The sequence below is a fragment of the Balaenoptera physalus genome (assembly GCF_965194825.1).
Source record: "Balaenoptera physalus genome assembly, chromosome: 8".
NCBI lineage: Eukaryota > Metazoa > Chordata > Mammalia > Artiodactyla > Balaenopteridae > Balaenoptera > Balaenoptera physalus.
The window spans coordinates 90,045,599-90,056,586 of record NC_138887.1 but is presented as its reverse complement, the minus strand read 5'-3'; the positions used below and the strand labels follow the sequence as shown (position 1 = coordinate 90,056,586).

The 10,988-nt window shown below is 31.3% G+C and overlaps 1 protein-coding gene and 1 long non-coding RNA gene across 19 annotated transcripts in view; one reads left to right on the top strand and one right to left on the bottom strand.

Annotated features, from left to right (window-relative positions):
• The window catches only part of LOC309665775, a 328,210-nt gene that overhangs the window by 35,782 nt on the left and 281,440 nt on the right, over positions 1–10,988 (bottom strand). The window lies entirely within an intron of this gene.
• TFEC (transcription factor EC) overlaps positions 1–10,988 on the top strand; it is a 688,992-nt gene that overhangs the window by 630,265 nt on the left and 47,739 nt on the right. For all 18 annotated transcript variants that reach the window (XR_014266630.1, XR_014266631.1, XR_014266632.1 and 15 more), the window contains one exon: positions 9,572–9,686. Coding sequence is in view for 12 of the 18 variants with exons in the window: in XM_082472385.1 (XP_082328511.1) it covers positions 9,572–9,686 (115 nt within the window). In the remaining 6 variants the exon portion in view is untranslated. The remainder of the gene's footprint in view (positions 1–9,571; positions 9,687–10,988) is intronic.

The following is a 10,988-nucleotide window of genomic DNA, read 5'->3' as shown; positions in this document are numbered from 1 at the left end:
TTCACAGTAAATGTCTTCAGAGAAAAGCAAAATAGAGGATCCAAACAACTCAAAATCCCCTCACTTTCCCATGAAACTCACACTAAATATGTGATATAGATATAGACATATAGATATCACACATACACATCTATGTATGGGTTTAGAAATTTTTCTTCTTTTAGTCTCTATACTGAAAAACTGTCTGGAAATATATGTATATATATATATATGTATATATGATTTTATTTCCTTTTTTGCATTTATAATGAGATTATCTGGGAAATAGATGCATCACACACACACCACACACACACAAACACCCATATATAATATACATAATACATATATGCATATTATATGTATGTATGCATATACACAAATACACATGTATGTATCTCCAGGAAATTCTCAGGGTTTTACATAATAAGTTTTCAGAAACATGATGAGTGTTCCTGGGTACTATAGTACCCTCTGTCTTGCTGAGTGAATATAAATGAAGAGGAGTAAAACAATAAAAATGAATTAAATTATTGAATTTGTGGTCAAGTTTCCTCGTACTATAGCGTTTTGGTGAAGAAAAAAATTAAGCCAGGTTGCCGTAGGGAGAGTGTTGGAGATGGTTTGGACCTTAAGTTGAGCCTTAGAGAGTAGGTTGTAGTTTGATACTTAAAGAAAGCTTGAAGACATTTGAGGTGCAGAAAATAGCAGTGGGAAAGAATAAAACTGAGAAAAATATTCTCCAATGGCCTCCAACTTTTTTGAGTTTTCAAAACACTTCTTACCGTTAAAAGTGTTAAGGCAAGGGCCCTTCCACAATAGGACAGGTAGTAAAGAATCCAGCCTCTGTGTTATACGGACCTAGGTTTTAATCTCAAGTCTTCTATTTATTACAACTGTATGATCTTAAGATAAGTACTTAATTTTTCAGAGTTTTAATTATTTATATTTAAAATGGGAACTATGAGACTTCACTCACAAAGTTATTATAAAGATTAACTGAGAAGCTGTTATTCGTTATTACTATGAAACATGCTTATCTGAATATCTGGCATATAATAAATACTCAACTATCTATGACGTTGCATATATATATTATGATATTGCTTGTATTTTATTATCTTTTAAAAATTCTCCATATGCGGATTCATAGGTTCCGTTTGGCAACATTCTATCCTCTTGCCTCTTCCCTCCCGCTGGAATGGGAGATCTATTTTTGCAAGCTGTGACATAGTCTACATATGTGTATGTGGTGATGAGAAATCTTTCAGAACTTGAGAGTAGTGGGAAATAATGTTGACCAGATAATGTGGGACCATTTAATGAGATTTTGAAAGCTGGACACAAGGGTTTGAACTTAATATATGAGTTAAAGGGGAGAGGTTTAAATTTTAGGTTTTTGAGCTGGGAGAGATCAGAAGAAAGTTGTATTTTTTAAAACATGAGTTGGTTTGAGAGGAGCAGTTGGAAACTAACTGAGAGGGTTGGAGGGCTACTGGAGGGAGGGACATAATTTAGGCTGAAGACCCTGAGGATCTTGAGATACAAGGATAGGGAAGAAAATTTAAACTGACCAATGATTTAAAAGAAAAAAATGTCATAACTGAGTAATAGATTGGACCTAGTACATGGAGAAGGAAGAGGCCAAAACAGTCAGAAAAAACATATGTGGAATTTAGGTCAGATCATTTATGCTGCCCTTTACTGTATTTGGCCTGAGAGTAAATGGTTATATGAACATTTGTACAATAATTTTGGACCCAGATTTTATTTTCTCATAGGGAAGCACTGATTTTACACACAGGCAAAGCTATATTTTTCTATTATTGAAAGTTATTGTCCTCTCACAAACTAAGAATTTTATAATAAATGGGATTGAATTTTATCAGATACTTTTCTTAAATCTATTGAGATGATCATAGAGTTTCTTTTTCTTTTTTAACGTCATAAAATATATTTATGGGAAATCCAACTTGATTATGGTAAGTTACCTTGTTTATATTCTCTTGAATTCAAATTACTAATAATATTTTGCTTAAGATTTATAGTAATGAATGAAATGGGCCTATAATATTTGTTTTTCATAATGTTTTCATATGGTTTCAGTCTCAATGAATTGGAACGTATTCTCTCTTGTCTCTGTTGTCTGGAAATGTTTGTACAAAATTGAGATGGTATGTTTCTTGAAAATGTGACAGTTTTGCCCATAAAAGTGTCTAGTCCAGATATTTTCTTGTGTAATATGTTTAAAGCTTGTTTTGATTTCTTCAGTAATCATATGACTATTCAAGACTATTAATTACTTGTGTAGTAAGTTCTACCAAATAATACTTTTCTAGAAATTTATGTATTTTTCCTAAGCAGTCACAGTCATTGGAAAATTATTATAGGTAATCTCTGTTATTATCTTTTTTATTGTGGTAAAACATGTATAACATAAAAATTGCCATTATAAACATTTTGAAGTGTACAATTCAGTGGCATAACATAGATTCACAATCTTGTGCAACCATTACCACTATACATTCCCAGAGCTTTTTCATTCTTCCAAACAGAAACCCTGAACCCATTAAACAATAACTCCCCATTTTCCCTTACCTCCAGCCCTTAGTAACCTCTATTCTCCTTTCTGTCTGTATAAATTTGACTATTCTAGGTACCTCATGTAAGTGGAATCATACAATATTTGTCCTTTTCTATCGGCTTATTTCACTTAGCATAATGTTTTCAAGATTCATACATGTTGTAACATGTATCAGTACTCCATTGCCTTTTATGGCTGAATAATATCCCATTATATGCATATACCACGTTTTATTTATCCATTCATCTATTGATGGGCATTTGGATTGTTTCTACCCTTTGGCTCTTTAATGCTTCTATGGACATTGGTGTGCAAATATCTGTTTGAGTATCTGCTTTCAACTCTTACTGGTATATACCTAGAGGTGAGAAATTGTTGGTCATATGCTAATTATCTGTTTAACTTTTGAAGAACTGTCATACTGTTTTCCACAGTGGCTGTATCATTTCACATTCTCAGCGGCAATGCACAAGGGTAACATTTTTTCCATAGCCTCACCAACATGTTTTCCTTTCTTTTAATAATAGTCATCTTAATGAGTGTGAAGTTGTAAAACATTGTGGTATTGATTTATATTTCCCTAGTGACTAATGATGTTGAGTATCTTTCAATGTCCTTATTGGTCATTTGTGTATCTTTTTCAGAGAAACGTCTATTCAAGTTCTTTGCTTATTTTTTAAATTGGATTGTTTTTGTTGTTGTTTTTGTGAGTCATAGGAGTTTATTTTATGTAGTCTAGATATTAACCTCTGAACAGATATGTGATTTGCAAGTAATTTCTCCCATTTTGTGAGTTGTCCTTTCACTCTCTTGATAGTGTCCTTTGATGTACAAAAGTTTTAAATTTTGATGAAGTCCAATTTATCTGTTTTGGTTGTGGTTGTTGCCTGTAATTTTGGTATCATATCCAAAAAATCATCACCAAACCCAATATCATGAAGATTTTCCCTCATCTTTTCTTCTAGGAGTGTTATAGCCTTAACTCTTATGTTTAAGTTGTTGATCCATTTTGAGAAACTTTTGTTTATGGTGTAAGAATCCAACCTCACCTTCTGCATGTGGCTATCTAGTTTCTCAAGATTGTTTGTTGAAAAAACTGTCTTGGTCTTGGCACTCCTGTCAAAAATCGTTTGACCATATATTTGAGGAATAATTTCTGGGCTCTCTATTCCACTCTCTATGTCTGTCTTCATGTCAGTACCACACTGCTTTGATTATTGTTGCTTTGTAGTGAGCTTTGAAATATGGAAATTTGAGTCCTCCAACTGTGTTCTCTTTCAAGATTGTTTTTGCTATTCAGGGTCCCTTGAGATTCCATATGAGTTTTAATATGGGTTTTTCTATTTCTGCAAAAACCACTGTTAGGATTTTAATAGGGTTTGGATTGCATCTGTAGATTGCTCTGGGTAGAACTGTCATCTTAACAATATTAAGTCTTCTCATCAAAAAACATGGGGTATCTTTCCATTTATTTATATCTTCTTTAATTTCTTTAAGCAATGTTTTTTAGTTTTCAGTGTCTAAGTCTTTTCCTCCTTGGGTAAATTTATTCCCAAATATTTTATTCTGTTTGATGTTATTGTAAATGGAATTGACTTCTTAATATCCTTTTCAGATTGTTCTTTTTTAGTGTGTAAAGAGGCAACATATTTTTGCATGTTGATTTTGTATCCTGCAACTTTGTTGAATTCATTTATTAGCTTTCATACTTGTGTGTGTGTGTGTGTGTGTGTGTGTGTGTGTGTGTGTGTAGCCTCATGATTTTCTACATATAGGATCATATCATCTGTGAACAAAATCATTTTACTTACTCTTTTCCAATTTGGATGACTTTCTTTTCCATGACTAATTGCTCTGGCTAAGACTTCCAACACTATGTTAAAAAGAAGTGGCGAAAGAAAGTGGGTGGTATCCCAGTCTTGTTTGTTCCTGATCCTTGAGGAAAAAAACTTATAAATCTCAACTTGTACCGTGGTTATATCCTCCTTTCATTTAAGATATCATTTGTTTAGACTTCATTCTTTTTAATCAGTCTTGTAAGAGGCATGCCAAGTTTGTTAACTGAAAAAACAAAACAAAACTTGTCTTTTGCATTGTTTTGTTTTTCACTGATTTATGATCTTATATTACTATCTGTTCTACTTGCTTTGGGTTTATTTGGTTATTCTTCTAACTTCTTGAGAAGTTTACTTAGTTTATCAAATTTCAAATTTTTATCTATTTTTCTCATATTTAAGGGTATAAATTTCCTTCAAAGCATTACTTTGCCATATTCCAGAAGTTTCTTAATGTGTGTTTTCAGCATCTTTCATTTATTTTTAAATTCCAGTATGATTTGCTCTTTACTCTTGAGTCAGTTAAGAATTTCTAAATATATAGGAAATCAAGGACTCTATGAAATGTTTGAAGTTTTTTTTGGGGGGGGTGGTTTTAGTATTTTTTCTGAGTACATGATCAATATTTATGTACGTTCCATATGTACTTGGAAAACGGTGTGTTCTCTAATTTGTAGATGTAGAACTATATACATGTATTAGGCCAAGACTTTACTTTTATTGTTCACATCTAGAACATTACTGATTATTTTTGTCTACTTGACTTTTCAAAAAACAGGGAGAAATGTGTTGAACTCTCCCAATACGTTGATGGATTTATTAATTTTTCCTTGTAGTTACAAACATTTTGTTTCATATTTTGAGGTTATTCTATTAGGTACAAGCCTGCTCATAATTGCTGTGCCTTTTTGGATAATTGAATTCTTTACTATTAGACAGTGACTCTCTCTAGCCCTAATTTTTCTAATTTTAAAGCCTATTTTCTCTGATATTAATGTAGTTCATTGGTTTCCTATGGTTATAATTTGCTGGACATATCTTTTCCCATCTTTTAACTTTCAATCTTTTGTGTCCTTTTGCAATGTAGCCATGTCTCTTGTAAGCTACATAGATCTAAATACTGTCTTTTTAACCAAACTGTCAACCTTTTAGCTGAGGAGTTTGACCTATTTACATTGATTATTCTTATTGATATATTTTCATCTGTTTCTCTCATCTTATTTTATTATTTAACTGAGTCCTATATTTTAATATGTTTTTCTTTAGTACTTTTTTTTTTTTTACCACTTTCACATCCATTGGCTTTTTTACTACTCCAATCCAATCATACTGATACTATCTAGACTTTAATACTGAGGTATATGGTTATACATTTCATTTTATCTTTGATTTTGATTCCCTTCTTCTTTTTTAAACTACAACCACTTTACCAAGATATTTGATTATTTTTTATGACATATTTTATTATATCATATTTACTTCATCCAAAACTGTTTTCAGTGTTAGTCTTTGAGGGTAAATATTCTTAAGCATTTTATACCTCTAAGAATATTTTTCATCATGGCCTCATATGTGGATGATATTTGGGCTGGATATAAAACTCTGTATTTTAAGTCCTTTTCTTTAAACATTTGAAAAATACTGATTCACTTTCTTCTTTCATCCATTTTGCTATTGAAAAATTTTATGTTAATCAGATTCTTGTTCCTTTGAGCATAATCTTCTTTTTTTCTCTTTAGGCTTTTCGATCTTTCTCTTTGTCATTGTATACTTTTAAATTTCACTGTAATGTGTCTGAGTGTAGGTTTTTCTTCTTTGATATTCTATAGGCCCTTTGATTTTTACATCAAAATAAAACAATGATAAAATAAGATGAGATAAAATAAAAGAATTTTTGGTCTTTTATTTAGTGTTAATTCTAGGAAATGCATCTCCATTATTTCTTAAAATTTTTTCTTCCTTCCAGTTTTATTTATTCTTTCTCTCTGAGAGTCCTAATACCTGTCTGTATTGTAGGTTTAATAATTCTATCCTACATACTAATTAGATTTTCTTTCAAATGTTTTGTTTCTTGGTTCTTTTCATCACCCTCCTGAGAGATTACTTTAATTTGGTAATTCCTTTATTTCTTTCTAAGTGTATGCATTATGCTGTTTTTCCATAGTTTTCTTTTGTTCAAGTATTATATTTTCATGGCTCCTATTTCTGCTTCATCACTTCAGCCATTTTATGCTTTCTTGTTATTATTTTATATTATAAATTATTACAAGTTATTTTATATTATAAAGATATTACAAATATCTTTATTTCGTTTAGAATGTACACTAAGTCAATTTTTAAAACTTGGTTTCATGTGATCTTTTACTTTTTATTTCTAAAATTTTTGCTTTTGATGTTATTTCTAACACTCCATATTGTTTAACTTTTAAAATAGTTATTTTTCTCTAACGTTTGATATATTGACCTGTGAGCTAATTTTCTTTAGGGGATATTGGCTACTCTGAAAGATAGCGTATGTGTGGAAAGGCCAGTTCTCAGTCCACTTAAGTCTCTATGATCTTAGTAATGAGATGTGACTAAAATCTAGGGTAGAGAATCTTGGACATCAGGAACCACTGCCAATCACTTCTCACTTCAAAGCAACTTCTTAGATCAGGAGTTCACTTTTTTCTGCTGGAAAGAAGAATTGTCTTGATGAGTATGTTTTACCTTGTTGAAAATATTTTATAATAAATTCTTTATTAGATGTCTTTAAAATTTGTGAGTTTATTTCTAATAATAACATTTCCCTATAGTTATGTCAATGATTTTGCTTTTCTGAAAAAGTAACCTGTGTTTTAACCAGAATAATAAATACTTCTTCATAAAATATCTATCCAGTTGCCTACTACTCTTTAAATAAAGCTAAGACTTAGACCTTAATACCTAAGTAACTTACACCTTTAAAAAAAGTAGTTATAATTTTGCTTTGTAAGCCTTTTCCAATGTCTATGTAATCTTTAAATTTTCACTAACACTGTACCCTTATATCTTTTAATGGAGAAAAGGCTCTTTAGATTATGTGAGATGTATTACATACTTTGAAATTGAAACCAATTGTTTAATGATATTCAAAAAGTGATTAGCCATTTACATGAAATAGAGTAGTACCTACAGCATAAAATTAAACAGGATATTAATCATTGTGCTTCAGGGCATAAATTAGACAATAACCAAGGTCAGGAGAGGATGTAATATACCCACAGTTAAGCAGGATTAGATTCATTTTCAGAATTCCAGACCCATTTCTAAGGAAAAATGCATTAGGTACAGTCTGATGAGGTAATATGGACCCAGTGAAATGCTATAGTTAGGAATCTATCACTTTATTGTTGCAGTGTATATGTAATATGGCTCCTTTTCTTCTCACACATTTCTGCTATTTGCTACTGCTGCATTGAAATCCATCGGAATTCAAACTGTTCAGAGAAAAGTGCCCTTTTCCTAGTTCTTTCCCCCTTCCTTCTCCCTCACTGCCTGTCTTTTTGTTCAGCATGTCCATTATGTTTCTCAAAGGCACAGTGGATATGTACAATTCAGGTTGGTGTTGCCCCAGCTTATAACCAACAGGGTTTTCAAAAAAGATCTTGGAAACTTTTAAATTTTACCAATGTAACTAAATGACTCACATGTTAGGGAAATATCTGCTTTTAGGATTTCTTCCTAATTGTGTTGTACTGATACTAATACTCATCATCTATCCAATTTGGTCAACTTTGTCTCTGTCCCTATTTTTCAGATGAGGAAATTGAGAGGGATTAAATATCCCACTTAAGGCGCTCCCTTCTAAGGTCCAAGAAGCAAAAATACATTTTAAAACAATGAATTTATATAAAATAAAGATGAGGAGTCCAAATAGAGTAAATAATGAGAAGAACCAATATATGAAAACATACATCAGAATACCATATGCAATCTATAATGTCCTTATTGATATGCACATACACTTAAATATTAGCCTGATTTCCACTGTATTTTCAATGATTTTTTTCCCTCAGAAATATACAATATTATTATATAGTTTAATAGATTATTATGTCAGAAACTAATTTTGGTCTTTCTTCACATTTATTTTCAGTCTGATTTTATAAGTATTAAAAAATTTCCCTTAGTTTGAATTGGAGTTTTACAAAAAGTGGGAATAAGATGTTAGAGTCTCCATAATAATCTGGTTATAGCTTTGCTTGGTTACTTGTATTATTTTTAGTTCTTTAGGAAAGAAAAAAGATACTGCTTATTCAGCTCTTGGTTGAATTCCCAGAAATGAAATAAAGATACTTAGAATGGAAATATTTTAAACATTCAAATCTTATATTTTAAATGTAGCTTGTTCTGGAATAATGAATATTAACTTGAGTTACGAATATTATTTAAATTTTTTTCTTGGGAGATCAAATCAATAAGCACATTTTAACTAACAAATTGGTAGGATTTTAAATTGTGTATAAAGTATCTTAGCTTTCTGAAAAATTGTTCCCAAGAAGCACTTTAAGAATTGCAGTGTTGCTATAATTAGACATACCCTATATCCACTAGAGGCAAAAGCAGTTTTGGACTACTTTTGGTTACCAGCTAGGATATTTATAATAATCTAGAACATTAAGTGTACAGTGAGAAAAGTATGCCTTCCAGGAAGGAAAGAAAGTTTTTCACTTAATTAACAGTGTAGAACACCTCTTGACTGTGAGTTGCTGGTAGCACTGATGGTATTAAGAAGGCTTCCAAAATGTTCAACCATTATACCTAATTTATGATATGCAATGAACTTTCCAGCTTTGCTAATATGTATATTGATTTTTGTCAAAAATGATATTTTTAATCTTTTTCATTTATAACTGGGTAATGTGCTGGATCAAATTCCCATAACTTTGTAAATATTAATCAAAATTTTTCTTCGTGAGTGAACTAATTTCTCCTTTTGCTTAAACACAAGCAGCTTTTTTCAACATAGCTTATCCATAAGCATGCCACAATGATTTTACAAAGTTAAGGCATACTCACTTTTGTTTAAAATTAAAATGCTATCTATTACAAATTACTATTACTAAAGTGGTAAATTTAAAATGAACATCTAAATACTTCGTCAATATCCAACGAAGATTTGATTGATCTTTTCTTCCTTTTTCCTCTAAAGCTTTCTGGAAGTATTTTGGATGTGTATAGCGGTGAGCAGGGAATTTCACCAATTAATATGGGCCTTACAAGTGCTTCTTGTCCAAGTAGTCTACCAATGAAAAGAGAAATTACAGGTAACATTGCTTTTATAGTTTTATCCTTTTTAAAAATCAACTACATAAGACATGAGTGACATATATTTCCAAGTTAAAGAGGATTTTAAAAATATTATTAAAATAGTTAGTTAAAATGGGAGACATTTAGAGAGTAAACCCATCTTTTTTTCCTCTATGACAACCAAACGCAAGTTAACATAACTTACAGTTCAATTGAATTAATTAATTATTTTAGGAATTGGGTGAATATACACATAACCTCTATTCATATGTATATGACAGTTTGACTAAGTTCTTCACTTAACACGTTCATTTTGATATTGAATAGATGCAATTTATTAACATGGTTGCAAAAGAACAGATTAATAGATTAAGGAAAATTAGATTTTCCCCTTTTTAGCTTGTTTTATAGATTTCATGATTCACATTTAACTTTGTCACGTGGGTAAAAACCCCTCAGTTTTCAATAGTAAATCTCAAAATTGTTACAACTCAAAGGAATTATAGGGGCACTGTCAAGTTCCTCCAATATATTGATGCGGGATTCAAGAGTCAGAGGAGTTATTTTCCCAAAGTCATACAGCTGATTAGAAGCAGAAGTGGATCAAAATAAGGATTTCATGACTTACAAGACCAGTGTTAGTTTCTCCATAAGAATAAAATAAAACTCAGTCGAAATTTCTGTAACAAGTTTTTAGTTTGGAGCTCAAACACTGGTCTTTAAATATTTTTATACAGTTAATATAAACATTTTTAATAAATGCAATATATCCATTCTTGGAGTCTAACCAATAACTCAAAAATATCTATGCATTCAAATTATTTAGACTAAAATTAATGAATGTAGCCTTAACTAAATTTAAATAAATGTATTTCTATTTTAAAACTAGAATAATTCAAAGAACATTGTATTATTGTCTATTGCTCTATAACAAATTACTCAAAATTTAACAGCTTGAAATAATAAACATTTATTATCTCATACAATCCCTATGGTTCGGAAATTCCGGGAGTGACTTGTAAAACTGGTTTCGGCTCAGAGTCTCTCATAAGGTTGCAGTCAAGATGTTGGCCAGAGGTACAGACATTTGCCACTTGACGGGCTAGAGGATGCACTCCCAAGGTAGTTCACTCACAGGTCTTCCAAGTCAGTGCTACTTGTTGGCAAGTGGCCTTGGTTCTTTACCACGTTGACCTCTCCACAGGGCTGCTCAGGTGTCCACATGACATGACAACTAGCAATTCAAGGGACACCAAAGTGGGAAGCCGAAAACGTCTTTTATGATGTAGTCTGGGAAGCCACACTAATCATTTCCACAA